Here is a 16636-nt window from a genome sequence, read left to right as displayed (position 1 = left end):
ACTTCCTGTGTGATCTCAGGCAGTCACTTTTCTTCTCAGTTTTCACACATGTAAGAGGAGGAATTAGACTAGATTATTGGTGTCAAAGTGTCAATTGGTGTTCAAGTAGAAATGGCGGCCACTAAACCATACATAAGGATCCTTGCAGCCACATGTTGACTTAGAAAACCACATATTCACATTGTTTTTATTGGTCAGTCATTCCAGTCATGTCTGACTCTTCATGACCCCATCTGAGGTTTTCTTGGCAGAGATACTGGAGTGATTTGCCATTTCCTCCTCCAGCTCATTTTACAGATGAGGAAACTGAGGCAAACAGGGATAAATGACTTGCCCAGGGTCACATAGCTAGTAAGTGTCTAAAGCCAGATTTGAACCCAGGAAGATGAGTCTTCAAGATTCCAGGCCTAAGCAATCAGGATAACCCCTCCCTTTCTTCAAGGCACATATGTCACTTTCTACATGACCCTCTACCCCCTTTGTTAGTTCTCTTTCTCTTTCACTTTACATACATTTGCACAAACTGTATCTACACATTTGTGTATCTGTCATGTCCCTCCAAAAGAAAAGAAACTCCCTGAAGGCAAGTAACTTTTGCTTTTGTCCTTGTATCCCCAGTGCCTTGCCCATAGTGGGGGCATTAATAGGTGTTTGTTGAATCACATTGAATTGAATACCAGGGACTCTAGAAAGGTCATTGCTTTCATGTATGTCTCAGAGAGGAACCATAAACCACCTGCCAATAAAAGAAGGGAGAACATTTCAGCGTCACTTCTCCAGAGCATCCTATAGGGGAAAATAGGCCAGGAGGCACGAGCTCTGATCATAAAAAAGTAAATAAGAGTGATTACAAAAATCAACATATGGAGTTCTAATTGTCCAAAGACTCAATTAGCCAGTGCCGCAAGGTCGAGCAAATTAATGGGCCCCCACCAGCCAGGGAGAGTGTTTTGGCAGGATTGCACGGGGGAAGCCGATGTATTCAGAACAGGTGCCTTTACTCCCTAAAAGTGGAGGGAAGTGGTGATTGCAGAGGTGAGAGGGAAATGGGAAGGAGCAACAGTAATCAGCTCATGCATGATTGAAATGAATCTGTTGTCACATTCTGATAGCTGTAAAATCCTAAAATGGAGCACAGAGTACGGCTGCCAGAGAGATTTTTCTCAATGCTCTGATTGCCATCTTCTCCAGAACCAGCATCGGTTTGCTCTTGGGCGTACTGTGAACATGCACCTGCCTTTACTCTCAAGCAGGGTGTCGAAATGGAAGTTAAACTGAATGACCTCCCAAGGTCCTGCCGTAGAATCCAAGTGTAGAGCTGGAAGGAGCCTTACAAGTCACTGAGTCTGAGCCCCTCATTTTACAGATAAGCAAACAGGTTAAATGACTTGACCCAGATTTGAACCTAGGACCTCTAGATCCATAGCCAGGACTTTTTCCACAGCACAATATCAGTCAAAGCTCATAATCAAAGGACTGGATGACATTAAGAGCAGAATTTGGGCTCCAAGTTTTGGTTACTGTTTGATATTCGGATGATAAATGGGTTTAATACCACACTCTTCCCAATCTTCCTGTCAATGGCCAGTTAAAAGATGCGTACAATAAGGGCATACCTCCATGCTACCAAGGGAGATGTGAATGCTTCCAGTCTGAACAGGACAGAGTCTACTTTGGAGACAGCAACCAGAGAAGTTGCTATGTTTTGGTTTGTTTAGAATTGGGACTTGGAAAGTAGAGGGAGCATACCAGCTTGTCCAGAAAAAATCTAGGGGTTTCAGTGGATTTTAAGTTCAATTAATTACTCTAATATATATTAGTTAATAGTACAATGTGGCAGCCCCAAAAGCCAATGCAATCTTGATACTACACTCAGAGTGGCATCACTTCTAGGAAGAAGGAGGCGACAATCCCATTGGACTCAGATCTGGTCAGATGACATCTGCAGTTATTGAGTTCAGTTCTGGGCAACACTCGTTAAGAAGCTTATTGATAAGATGGCCAAGTGTTCAGAAAAGGGCAAGGAGAGGGAAGGACGTTTCTCAGTGTCTTAGTCAACAAGATTTCATTGAGTGTCTACTGTGTACCACACACTGGAGAGAGACAAAAAGTCTTTGTTCTCAAGGAGCTTATATTCTCTCAGGGGAGACAATGTGTGTATGTGTGTATTTATGTATGCTCCATGTGCATATGTTACATCTTAAAGACTCAGTCCAAATGCCACCCTTTATCCAAAGCCTTTCCTGATCCCTCCAACTATCAGGGCTTTTTAATTCACTCAGCTATCTTATATGTATTATGAATGTGTGTACGTGTAAACTACTGTGTGTATATATATGTAAATGTGTGTGTTGTGTACATATATACATGTGTATACACATATACATATTCTGCCTATATACATATATATATATATACATATATATATACACACACACACACACACACACACACACACACACACATATGTCTTGGTGAAGACTTTTGTACTAAGTTTAAAAGTTCTGGTACTAAGACTTTAGGAACACCCATATTTATGCAGAATAAATACAAGGTAGTTTAGAATATGTGTATATATATCATATGTATACAAACACACAGAATAAATATAAGGTAATTTAGGATACACATATATACTTCACATATACACAGAAGAAATACAAAGTAATTTAGAATAGGTGTATATATATATATATCATATACACTTACAGAATAAAATACTAGGTCATTTAGCATACATATGTATGTGTACATCATATATACGGAATCAGTACAAGATAATTTAGAATGTACATGTATGTGTATTTCCTATATAGACAGAATAAATACAAGGTAATTTAGAATAGATATTTATGTATGTGTGTCACATGTATGCAGAATAAATACAGGGTGATTTAGAATACATGTTTGCACAGAACAAAATATATTCTATACATATGCAAATATATATTCTATACATGTACATGTATAGAATACATATCTATTTATATGTGTGTGTGTGTGTGTGTGTGTATATATATATATATATATATATATATATATATAATTTAAAATACACACAGAGTAGTTTAGAAAGGAAAGAATAAGTGTGGGGAGTGGGTCATACTTTGTGCTTGAAGTGCATTTTGAAGGAGGTGAGAAATTCTCTGTGGCAGAGGTCCAGAGGGACTACATTCTAGGCATGGAGGGTGGCCAGTGCAAAGACATGAGATTCTATGTTTGATGAATGGCAAGAAGGCCAGTTTGTCCCAACACTAGAGAGCAGGAAGGAAAGGAATGCATGGCATAGTGGAAAAGCCAGATGGGGCTGAGTTGTAAAGGATTTTAAAAGCCAAACAGAGGAGTTTGTTGACTCCTAGAGGGAGTTGGAAGCTACATAAGATTGTGGAGAAGGGGAGTGAAATAGTTAGTCAGAGCTTTACCTAAAGAACAGCACTTTGTAGCTAAGTGAAGGATGGACTGGAATGAGGGGAAACTTGAGGCAGAGAGAACCATTAGGGGGCTAGTGCCATAGTGCAGTGAGAGATGGTATTGTTTATCATTTGTTTTCAAAGAGGGCTATGACATCAGAAAGGTGATGCCATGACTTGAAAGTGAATTGGATTTAAGTGAGGGAGGTTGTGCAAAATCACCAGCCTCACTGTCTCCTCCAGAGTCATTTGGGTCCGATGGCAAGATGCACATCAGAACAATTGGAGATGGCCCTGATGCAGTGGGAGATCTTAGCCTTTTTAAGCTAAGGCCTTTCCCAGGTCTCAGTTTGACTGAGGCAACATCCATTCAGTGATTAAGGCTAAGTGGAAAGGAAGCAAAGAATGGCCTCTTTTACCTAATTTTAAAAAAAAATAGGGTCCTGAATAAGGGTGGTGGCCTTATGAGTGGTGAGAAGGGGCAGATGCCAGTGCAGGTAGAAAGGATAACAGACAAGTGAATAGATAACATCTCTGGGGTAAGAAGTCAAAGATAATATTGAAGTTGCAAATCTGGGAGACTACAAGTATAGGGGTGTCTTCGACAGAAAGAGAAGTTCAGAAGAGTGGTGAGTTTAGGAAGGGGGGAAGGCAAAAACTGAATTCTGCTTTGCACCTATTGAGTTTAGGATGCTTGCGGAATATTTCATCTGAAATATCCAAAAAGTATTCCAATAGGCAGTTGGTGATGTGGGAGTAGCGCTTAGCAGAGATTAAGGCTGTATATATAGATCTGAGAATCACCGGCATAGAGATGGTAATTAAACCCATGGGAGTTGATGAAATCACAAAGTGAGTGTGTATAGAGGAATAAAAGAGAAGAGACCCCAGGACAAGTTTGGTTGAAGGAAGTGGACATGTTTTGCCTGACTCAGGAGGGACAGAATAACTATTTTCAAGTACCTGAAGGGCTGGCTTGTGGCAGAAGAATCACACTTATTCTCTTTAGCCGATGAGTATAGAACCCGGAGCAATGGGGGCAGATTGGAAAGAGGCAGAACTTCTAACAATGAGAGCTGTCCAAAAAAAGACAGGAGGTAGGAGGCTCCCCATCCCTGGAAGCCTCCAGCTCGAGGCTGAATGGCCACTAGATGACCAAGGTGTACCCGGGAGTTGTTGTTGTTTTTTTTTTTAATCAGAAATGAGTTAGGCCAGATGGTCTGAAACTGTAAAATTCTGTTTTTGTCTGACATTCAGTCATCTTCAGTCTGGTGGACATTGTAGTTTGCATTGGGACCAGTGTAGTTTTCTTAAACTTCTATGAAAAAATGAATAAGAAATTGACTTTGTGATGCTATTCCTTTCATTATATGTTGTTTCATAATCCTGCTTCCTGGGAAAGTTTATATAAGCTCCTGATTACAAAAAGAAAGAATGGACTAGAACAGTGCTGAAGAATCTGTGGCCTCAAGGTCACAGGTGGCCCTCTAGGTCCTCAAGTGCAGCCCTGTGACTGAAGCCAAACTTCACAGACAAATCTCCTTAATAAAAGAATTTGTTCTGTAAAACTTGGACTTAATCAAAAGGTTGCACTTAAGGACCTAGAGGGCCACATGTGGCCTTGAGGCTTCAGGTTCCCCACCCCTGGACTGGAAGGTCATGTTTTGAAATCCTTTCTAACCCCTGTAATCTCTGATGTTTCCCCCTCTTGAAAGACAAAAATCTGCCACAGACTGGATTGCTTATAAAAGCTTATGTGTACTGCGTAACTCATTGTCTGCCAGAGATTTCTTTACAGCGTCAATTCCAGGGAAATTAGCATACCCGAGCATTATCATTATTATTATTATTATTATTGTTATTATTATTCATTACTGGTCCTGACATTAATTCAGCTTGGGTTCTTTCTACCTTGGTTGCGGAAGGGCAGGAACGGTGAGAAGCATTGGAAAAATGTAAGGACGACAGAAGTAAAGCATTGAGAAAAACCTTGCCGGTCTAAATGATGATCCTCTGATCTTACCTAGCAGGCTATCCATTTTGTTTTCTCTTTTTTTTACGGAGATGTAGCAGATGGCGAGGTAGATAAGACAGACTTCAGAAAGATGAATTTAAAACACAGGTTTAGAGCCAGGGTGGATCATAAGATCACAGATTTAGAACTAAAAGGCATCTTAGATGCCCTTTCATTCAACCCCCTCATTTGATAGATAAGGAAAGTGAAACCTGCCCAGGAAAGTGAAGTGACTTGCCCAAGGTCAAACAGGTGATAAGCATCAGGGACAGATCTGAAAGCCAGATCCTCTGAGGTGAAGGCCTGGGCTCTTTTCATGACACCAGGATTTAGGATCGTTGATTTAGAACCAGGAAAGATCATAGAACAATAGTTACAATAGTTAGCGTTGGAAGGGCCATCTAGTCCAACTACTTCCTTCTACAGGTGAAGAAACTGAAATCAGAAAGGTAAAACAGTTTGTCCACAGTCGCATAACTAAGTGGGAGAACCAGGATTCAAGCCCAGGTCATTATTTTTACAAATCCAGCATGCTTTCCACCATGCCGTGCTGCCTCCTGGATTCTAGTCCTCTCTTTGACTCATTAGTTTTAATAACTTCTCAGTGTTTCAGGCACCTGTTTATGACTGTGAGTTACAGAGCGACTTGGGACAAGACACATAACCTCTCGATGCCTCAGTTTCCTCATCCGTAAAAATGAATGGGCTAGACTAAATAGTCTCTGAAGTCCCTTCCAGTTCTAAATATATGATTTTTATTATGCTATCAGTTGCTAATTTTCATTGGTAGAGAGAGTTTCCACACTAGGACTTCTCTATGCAGATGAATTCACAGTTCCATGCACCCCACCAAAAAAAAGGTAGCAGCTAGCATAAAAGAAAAATGATAAAATGGAATCATTTCAAATTCCATTTGAAAGCACAAGGAAAATGGCTGCTTTTTGTCAATGCAGTGTAAACTATTTAATAAACTCTAAATAGGAACAATAGAAACTTAACATTTGGCTACTTAATTCTCTTTATGTGGAAGGCTATACACATTTGCTAACGGACAGAAATGAATGAATAACTAAAAGACGTCGTGTCTGAAGAATGAGAAAAAAAAAGATTGTCTAAATCACAGCAGAATGGCTTAGATGAAAGATTCAATCGCAGCATCATTGCTGAATTGAGCAGGTTTGGATTCCAACTGCGTCTGAAAAGACCTCCAATTCCTCATCTCATTTCGGAGTTTTCAGAAATAAGCTTGGGCAATGGAAGCAGACAGCCAGGAAGAAAGGCTAGGCATTTTTTTTTTCCTGATGAAATTTCACATGAGAGGGAGCCAAGAAGTTGGCCTACATAAGGCAGTGAGCTGGGTGCTGGGAGCTCAGAACAGAAGGTTCCGGCATATCAGTAGTGAGACAGCCATGCAAATGGAGTAAAGATGAGTAAACCGAGAGAGGAGAAGAGAGACCGGGTTGGTAAAAACCCACAGCAATTTTTAAAATGAGAAGGCCTTGGTCCAGATCTTGGAACATCTCAATAGCTTCTTCCATTTTGCAACATTATTTAGAGATCTCAGTCTGGAGCTATAAGGGACCTCAAAGACAGATAGGTAGACAGACTGACAGATAATTTTTAAGTGCTTACCACGTGCCAGGCACTGTGCTAAGGTCACCTAGTCCAAGCCCCTCATTTTACAAATCAAGAAACTGAAGTTCAAGAGGTTAGCTGTCTTGTCCAAAGTACTGAGTACGAAGTCCTAAGTGACTGTCTTCAGCAAACTGATTCAGTTCTTGATGGATTGCTAAGAAGGCTTTTCTCTTACCTTTCCATGTGTTTTCTTCCTTGTTCTCCTACCTGCTTTACCTGGAAAATCCATCAGGCTAACTGTCAGGTAGGTAAATTTTGATATTTAATGCTATAGGGTAGAGGGGAAGGGTGTTGATGGGGAAATGATGTTTAAAAAGATGAATTGGGAACAGTAATAAACATTGCACCTAGAGGAACATGTATGTATATACACCTGCTCGTGTACATACATGCATATTCATCTATATATATACACATATATGTTTATATATACACGTAGATACACCAGTACCGAAGGCAAAAAACAAGAGTACCTGATCAATTACATGCAGAGCTAAAACACTGATGACCAAGGCCAAACACAAAGGTACTGTAGTTCCAAGTACATTGATTTTAAAAAATGAAAATTTCTCATAAGAATTTAACCTAAGAAGATGAACGGGTCTAAATGATGAAGGAATGCAAGCAAGTGCTTATGCATCTTCACTTTGCTTGTTACTGATTACTACAAGACTGTTTCATTCATCTAAGGGATTTGGAATATGGGATGGCTGGTCGGCCTAATAAGATTTTGCTGAAAGTTCAAGTTGCATTTTTGGGAAAGATTGACCCTGTTCAAGAAAAATTCAGAAGGCTGTTGTTTTAGAGTAGTGGAAACTGGGTATTAGTGAATTATCCTAGCTAAAGAATTCATCTTTCAGTGGCCAGTCTACTTCTGATGGGCCTCTCAACACATTGAACTAGGCTGGGCCTCAGCAAGCAGTCATAGTTCATTGTTAAGAATTTACATAATCTAAATTAGTTACCAGAGGAAACACAATAAATCAATACTAGTGGGGGACCTCAACTTTCCCCTCTCAGAACTAGATAACTCTAACCACAAAACAAACAAAAAGGAAGTTAAGTTGATGAGGTGAATTTTAGAAAAGTTAGATATGATCAATCTCTGGAGAAAACTGAATATGAGTAGAAAGGAGTATACCTTTTTTCAGCAGTACATGGCACCTTGACAAAAATTGACCATGTATTAGGGCATAAAAATCTCACAACCAAATGAAGAAAAGCAGAAATATTAAATGCATCCTTTTAAAGAATTTACACAAAACTTTTCTAGCTGGCAGAAACTTCCACACTTTATACTCTGCTGTCATACATAGTACTTAACAAGAACCCAGGGTCACCTCCATTCCATAATTAAGCATTAGAGGATATGTGGAGAGATAACTGACATTGATCAAACCACAGATTCCTCAAGGATTGATGTATTAAGTTTAATTAGAAACCCATATGTTTTGAATGAAGAACAAAGGGATAAAGGATAATATGTACTCATTATTTTCTTATTTTTAAAGCCTAAAACTTTGCTTCTAAGGTGTTCTTAATGTTGGATTTGGGACCTTTAAAAAATATTTTGATAACTAGGTAATTGGTTTCCTTTATAATTTTATGTATTTTGTTTTATAAATTTTTAAATGCTTCTTTAAAATTTATTTTTATTTTTAAATTTATTTAAATTCTATTTTATTTCATTTTTTAAATGCTTTTAAGCAGTATATGGAAAAAATGATGCATAGAAGGTACAGGACATATAAAAGGTTAGTAACTCCTGCCTTAGGGTGAACCAGGTATGGCTTCACTAACTCTCTTAGGAGCAAGAAACTCTAGAAATGCAGGAGGGGACAGAACTCCTTGTTTTCTTTTAGTGCCTGGGAAGAAGAGTATTCCCACTAATTGGCAACAGAGACTTTTTTTTAGCTTTTGAAGTGCAAGACAGACACTTTATAAGCCTGAAGCATAGTCAAAACCCAAGAGAATAGAGACAAACATGTAAATTAGAGTGTGTTCTGTGGGGGAATAGATGTGTATGTGTGTGTGTGTGTGTGTGTGTGTGTGTGTATGTGTGTGTAATATAAGTTTAGTTCATTTAAATCTTTCAAGAGGAAAAATTATGTGTTTCAGTTGCCAGGCAACATGTCCTGTCCTCACAGCTTTCTAATTTTATTTTCAGAAATCTACAGAGCAGATGAAGAAAGTCCCTACGATTATCCTTTCGGTCTCTTATAAAGGAGTCAAATTTATCGATGCCACAAATAAGGTATGTGAGGTTGGTGGGGCAGTAGATTAAGAACAGTGCCTGAGGTTACTTTATAAACCAGCAGGCACGAAGCCAAGTACAGATTTCCAGTGTGGCAGCAGACACATAGCAGTACCATGGTCCTAATGAGAGAGTCAGGGACACCTGGATTCAAATCCTACCCCTGGTTCTTCCCAGCTGAGTGACTCTGGGCAAATTACCTAATGTGGGGGCATCCCAAAATCTTAGTACTGTTTTAAACTTGAATAGTTTGAATAGATGAGTTAGAATAAATAAAATAGATTAAATTTGAATAAGATTTAGAGGACACCCAGGTTATAGAACGTAGAAAGTTCTTTACATCCTACGTTCTTTTCTAGTCCCTGTCAGCTACCAGTTTTTCCCCACTCCTCCAACTCCTCTAAAAAAAAAATCTTATATATTTTGTATATTCTGCATGCCCCCAATCAACTCACTCCCTAGATCTTATAGGCTGTATGATGTGATAAAAAGAAGGTTCTGGCAAAATTCAAATCTCAGTTCTATCACTAAGTGGCTGTGTGACCTTAGATAAGTCATTTAGTCACTATAAGCCTCAGTTTTCCTCATCTGTAAAGTGAAGGGGTTGAATTAGATGACTTCTGGAATCCCTTCTGGATCTACTGCTGTAACCTTGTAGTGCACTATGGCATACATGAGGTTACAATCTGAAGGGGGCAGAGGAAATTCCCATACCAGGAGCTCCCCATGCTGATGACATCAAAGATTACTTCCGTATTATAACAGAGCTGGGGAGAGTCAAGAGAAATCAGCTAGCCCAAACCAGTCCTCTTATTTTATAGATGAGAAAAGAGGCCTACAAAGGTGGCCTATTCAGATTTTAAGTCTGTTTCACAATCCTTTGCTTTCTGCCCGAACCCATGAACCCCTCTTCCTAACTATACATTCACTTTACTTTTAGTCTTTGTTAGGTAGTTTTGTCTTACAAAGATTCTCCTTTTTTCCCTTGCTTCTTAAAAAGATCGTAAGACTACAGGATTCCAGACTTAGAGCTAAAAGGGGTCTCAGAGGCTCTTGAGCCTGATCCCCTCATTTTACAGATGAGGAAACTGAGGCACAGAGAAGTTCAATAACTTGCCCAAGTTAATACACAAGGCCTTTCCTGAAGCACTGTTAGTACTTCTCTCCCCAAAACATGTGCTGATCAATTACTCTGTATATTTAGTATCTATTTATGTATAATATTTTATATGTTACCATATTTATTTTGCCTCTTCTTATATAGTTAGGTGATGTTTACCCCCAACTGAATGTAAGTTTCTTGAGGGCAAGGCCTGTCTTAGTTTTGTCTTTGTGTCTCCAAAGCCTGGTATGTGCTAAGCATTTAGTGAATGATTAACCATGATCCCTATCACCACATTACTATCCTTTGAGCCACATAGAGTTAAGCACCTTTTACCTAACCAGCCAATACTTCTGTGAAGAAAGAGGCACAATTTTTAAACCTTCTTCCTCAGAGGGAATGTCACTAAATAAAGGGCTTTATACATGGAGCTATAAAGTCATACATCTACATATACACTCTTCTTCTGGATGATAGATTCAACACATGCAGATTCACTGAATAGACACCTAACAGAAAAAATCGCCATAACGCACATTGGTACCATACATTTTACAAAGTCCTTTCCCCAAATAAAGCCATTTCAGCCTCACAACAAACCTTTAAGTAGAGTAGGCTTTAGATATTCTCATCCCATTTCACAGATAAAGAAAGCAAGTTTCAGAAAGGTTAAGGGGAATCACCTCATCTTCCTGAGCCTCACTTCCTCATCTGTAAAATGGAGACAATATCTGGAAAGGAAAGATATCTGTGGTTGCTCAATAAGGACCAGGGGCAGTAACTAAACCCAACTATCCCTGACTCAGCATTGTCTCCACTATAGGAGGCAGCCCATTGATTTATCAGATTCTGAAATAACACTTGAGATTCAAGCAGAACGTAGTGGATAGAGAACTACCCATGAGGTCAGGAAGACCCGCCACACTGTAGGTTCATGCTAAGTTTACAGCTTACTAAAAATTCTAGCCACGTGCCTGCCTCCTTACTATAGTTATTGGGGGCTTTTTTAACCCAAGTATAGGACTATATAAATATAGATATACATAGGTATATCTATATCTCCTTATTAAATTTCATCTTATTAGAGTCAGCCCATAATTCTATCTCAGGATCCTTCCGGAGCCTTCCTCTGTCATCTGTCAGCTAACTATTCCCAGTAGTTGTATGTCTTCTGAGAATTTAATAAGCGTATCATAAATGACTTTTTCTGAGTCACTGATAAAAATGCTGAAAGGTTCAGTACTAAGGACAGATCCCAGGGATTCCCCATTATAGTGGTCATGGCACCAATAACAAAGACTCTAGGTTTGGTTCTTCTGGCAGTCAGGCACTTACATAGCTACACTATCTAATCTGCATCTGTCCTTCTTGGGAAATTTTTTTTCAGATCCATTGCTGAAATACTGGAATTCTATAACTGTAGAATTTCCCTTGACTGGCCAAGTCGAGTCAAAAAAAAGCACCTACTATGTACCAGGCACCCTGCTAAGCTTAGACTCTGAGCTCCTGGAGAGCAGGGACTGGTTTTTGCCTTTCTTTGTACTTCCTGAACTTACTGCAGTGCCTGGCACATAGTAGGTGCTTAATAAATGCTAGCTGATTGTCTAGCTGCTAAGGGCTGTTACCATATTTTTAAAAAGGAAAAGAAATACAGTTGGCCTAATATAACCTATTTTTGCTGGACCTTAGTGATCACCACTTCCTTCCTAAGTCCTCACAAGCCATGCAATTAATAACACATTGTAGATTTAGAGCTAGAAGGGACTTTGAAAATCATTTGTCCAACCTCCTCATTTTACAGATGAGGAAACTGAGGCCCAAGGAGGTGAGGTGATTTTAGGCTCCTAGATTTAGAGCTGGAAGAGAGCTCAGAGTCTATCTAGTTTATTTTTACAAATGAGGAAACTGAGGCCTACAGAAATTAAATGGACTTTTCCAGTTATATGATAAACATCAGATGCAGAATCTGAACCCTATGCTCTTACTACTATGCCACATATCTCCAGTCCCATCACCACCCAACCACTGTGTGTTAGGGGCAAGACTCGAACCCAGGTTTTCCTGACTCCAAGGCTAGGTCCCATTTTGACAGTCTTGGTAAGTTAATGCCATTAACCCATCTGAGTTCTGAAAATGCAAAGGAATAATAATAACAAAACAACAACTGTACCACTTATATGGAACTTTAAGATTTGCAAAACACTTTACTCTGGGCAAGTCACTTAATCTTTCTTACTTAGCTTCAGTTTCCCCAATAGGGAGAACAATTGCACCTACCTCCCAGGTCTGTAGTTAGGATCAGATGAGATAACACAAGTGCTTTGTAAACCTTAAAGTACTATATAGATGCTAGCTGTCATTATTATATAGGATCATATATTATTCTGTTACATTATGTATTCTTATTCTTAGAAAACTAAGTCCCCGAGAAGCTCTGACTTTTACATGGTCACACAATGTCTGAGGTAGGATTTGAACCTAGGTCTTACGACTCCCACATCTAATGCTTACTCTACTGCACCAGGCCACCTTCTTCCTTCAGGGTTAGTTCAGTCCTATCCATAAGTGAAAAACCTAAGGCCATGTACCAGCTTTTACCAAAAAAGTCATCGATAAAGCAGAAGAGTCAGAGGATCTGGGGGTGAATCCAGGCTCTTATTGTCTGGGAGACTTTGGGCAAGTCACTGAACTTTTCTGGTTCTTGGTTTGAACATGTGTAAAATAAGGGACTCAGGATCACAGAGTCTTTGAGGTTCATTCCACATCTAGATCCTGTCATCCTAATCCCTTGCAGAAAAGTGAAAGGTGCTGCTAAGCTCTGCTACCTGGAAAGCATAGATGTTCAGTAATGTGCCGATAAGCCCAGTAGTGATTGTCATAATCGTAGCTAAATTTATACAGCACTTTAAGGTTTGCAAAGTACTTTACATATATTATCTCATTTTATCCTCCCAACAGCTCTGGGAGGTAGGTATTATTATAATCCCTATTTTACAGATTAAAAAAATGAGGCTGAAAAAGGTAGCCTTGCCCAGGATCCCAAAGCTAGTGAGTATCCGAGGTGCATTTGAACTCAGCTCTTCCTGACTCCAAGTTCAATGCTTTATCCATCGTGCCACCTGGCTGTCTCCATATAGAGGCTAAATCAAGAAAAACACCATATCCTAAAGTCTACAGTGAGGGTGTTTTATCATTGTACAATAACAAAGAAAATTCTGAAGAGAGACAAATGGGTATGGTGGGAAAGAACCCTGTGCTGGCATTCAGTAGGCCAGTGGAACTTAACTCACTCTCAGCTATTCTTGGTACCATGTCCCTTAAGGAGCAGTATTACCAACAGCATCCTTACTCTGCCACTTACTAAGTGCGTTGCCTCAATACAATGAGGAATGCACTGGATTTGAAGTCAGAGGACCTGTGTTCCAATTCTGCCTCTGCTGTGACCTTCAGTAAGGGTCATTTCCCCTGCTCTCAGTTTCTTCATCTGTAAAATGAAGGGATGGCTTCTGAAGTTTCTTCCAGCTTTAAATCCATAATCTTGTAATTATAATTAGCTTTACCTTTCTCAACTTCACTTATTTCATCATTTCCAGTGTTTTGCTTCTACTACAAGTACTACTGCGAATATTTTGGTGTACATAGGTGTTTGACTTCCTTCAGTTCTATGACTAGCAGTAAAATGTCTAGGTCAAAGGGCATGGACATTTTATTTCAGCACAATTCTAAATTGCTTTTCAGAGTAGTTGGACCATTCACCATCTATAGTGTATTCTATCTCTATGGCTGTCTTCCTACAACCCCTCTAACATTGATTATTCCCATCTTTTGTCATCTTTGCCAATTTGGGGATGTGAAATGATTTAAATATCTTTCATTATTAGCGATCTAAAGCAATTTTATATGGTGGGTAATAATTATGAGAACTATTTGTTGACTATTTTTCCAGTTAACAACTTCTCTTCTTAGCTTAGTTGCATTGATTTTGTTGGTATAAAAGATTTTCAATTTCATTTGATCATTTTCCTCATCTTAAAAAAAAAATTGCACTCAATTATCTCTGCAGTCCCTACTATCTCTGATGTTCTGTTATTCTGTAATTCAACAAGCATTTACTAGGTAGTTCTGCATGAAGAATATGCCTGGCCTATTTGAACCAATTTCCTTATCTGTAATATGGGAATGATAATCATCATATAAGCTCCCTTAAAGGGTTGTAAGGCTTAAATGGCATAATGCACAGAATCTATGAATTACTTTATGAACACAAATTGTTATCATGACTACAGAGACTAAAACGTTAGATGTGTGCCATATCTAATGACAACCATTTCATCAGAAATATTTAACAGTGAAATGAATGGCAATACAATGAAACCAATACAGTGTCTTCTAATGCATTCATACTGCCTGCATTTAAAAAGGATGCTCCTTCATTCAATTTAACTCATCGGGCATTTAGTAAACACCCACTGTATGTGCCAGGTACGAGGTAAGGTACTGGGGATACAAAGACAAAAGTGAAACCATTCCAACCCTCGAGAGCTTATATTCTACTGGAGTGTGCAACAAAAATAATAATAATAATTCTAGTACAAGGCATGCAGTGAAAGAGACAAGGAGAGATCCTGACAAAGTTCTCCAGGAAAACATGAGAAGGAAAAGAGAACCTATGGGTGGGGGGGTGGGGCAGGAAAGTCTTCACAGAGAAGGTGACATCTGAGCTGAGCCCTGTATGAAGATATAGATTCCAAATGGCAGAGATGAGAAAGAGGTCAGTTCCCAGTGCTGAGAGTGGGGTAGATGTTGGGAGTGGGGCTAGACCGCAGATTTCATTATTGATAGGGAACTCCCAGATGAGGAAAACTCCCCCTTCAAATTCAAATCAACATTTGCTTTGCAATATATCATCTCAGAGAGCTAAGGTAGTGGTATCAAACTCAAATAGAAACCATAACATGTCTTATATTTCACATAGGAAACCATACATACGAATGACTTAGAAATCCACAAGTTAACATTATCCACATTCTATTGTATTTTTACTTACTTTAAGTATTTCCCAATGACATTTTAATCTGGTTCTGACCACACTCGGGAAGGGTTTCTGGACCCTTGTTTGACAACCTCTAGCCTCAGGTACTGAGAGATGAAGTGACCTGCCTGCCCAGGATCACATAATTAGTATCAAAGGAAGGACTTGAACCCAGGTCACTCTCACTCTCAAGCCAGCTCTCTACCCTTTAGAGCTGCTGCTTCTCTGAACACAATGTGTAAGGAGCATCTGTGACAGCTGGAGTCAAGATGCCTGGGTTTCAACTCCAGTCCCAACACATACTAGCTGCATGACAGCAAGTATATCACTTTACTCCCACTGAGCCTCAGTTTTCTCATCTGTAAAATGGGAATAATGATCCTTGCACTCCCTAACTCCTGGAGTTGGATTGAGGAAAGCACTTTGTCAGCCTTAAAAAGATATAGAAATAGGAATTATTGTATTTGGTATACATTTTATCATGAGAGGCAGCATGGCAGAGAGTATAGAGGGGTGACCTTAGAGTCAGGAAAACCTGAGTTCGAGTCTGCCCTATGACACTTACCGGCTCACTCTGTGTCCCTGAGAAAGTCACTTAACATAGACAATTCGCTAAGACCATGATTTGCAGATAAGGCTCCATGCAGTGTGACAGATCTGAATCTCCTAGACCAATTAAATCTCAGCTCCAGTCCCCCTCACAAAAAGGGTTAGCATCTTTTCAGGCCTAGCACCTGAATTTCATAAATGCTTATTGCTTGATTATTCAAAATCCTAATTAGTACTTTAAGGCATGCTTTTGTCATGGAGATTCTGTTGTGGAAGTGTTAACTTAGCTTGACCCTCCTATGTGAAATATAAGACTTGTGAAATCCAAGCCTACTATGGAATATGAGAACAGTTTCATTTATTAATGGCCATTAAGCCTGTAATCAAGACAGAGCTTAAAGAAATACCTGAAGGTGGATATTTTATCCTGGTAATGAACTCGTATCTTCCAGAATTCTTTCACATCCAAATATCTGGACCCGAATTCAAATGTGGCCTCAGACACTTATAAGCTGTGTGACCCTGGGCAAGTCATTTAACCCTGTTTGCCTCAATTTCCTCATCTGTAAAATGAGCTAGAGTAGGAAATGGCAAACCTCTCCAGTGTCTTTGCCAAGAAAACCTGCCTTTGATACTTACT

At 39.3% G+C, this 16636-nt stretch overlaps 1 protein-coding gene across 8 annotated transcripts in view; it reads left to right on the top strand.

Moving 5' to 3' along the window:
• Nucleotides 1-16636, top strand: part of ANKS1B (ankyrin repeat and sterile alpha motif domain containing 1B) — a 569458-nt gene that overhangs the window by 518861 nt on the left and 33961 nt on the right. For all 8 annotated transcript variants that reach the window (XM_078146721.1, XM_078146726.1, XM_078146717.1 and 5 more), the window contains 2 exons: nt 7292-7303; nt 9227-9313. In XM_078146721.1, the coding sequence (XP_078002847.1) occupies nt 7292-7303; nt 9227-9313 (99 nt within the window). The remainder of the gene's footprint in view (nt 1-7291; nt 7304-9226; nt 9314-16636) is intronic.

Source organism: Phascolarctos cinereus, unplaced genomic scaffold (genome assembly GCF_003287225.1).
Source record: "Phascolarctos cinereus isolate Bilbo 61053 unplaced genomic scaffold, phaCin_HiC Scaffold_1;HRSCAF=81, whole genome shotgun sequence".
Lineage (NCBI taxonomy): Eukaryota > Metazoa > Chordata > Mammalia > Diprotodontia > Phascolarctidae > Phascolarctos > Phascolarctos cinereus.
Note: the sequence above shows the minus strand (reverse complement) of the source record. Positions and strands in the feature narration are given on the sequence as shown.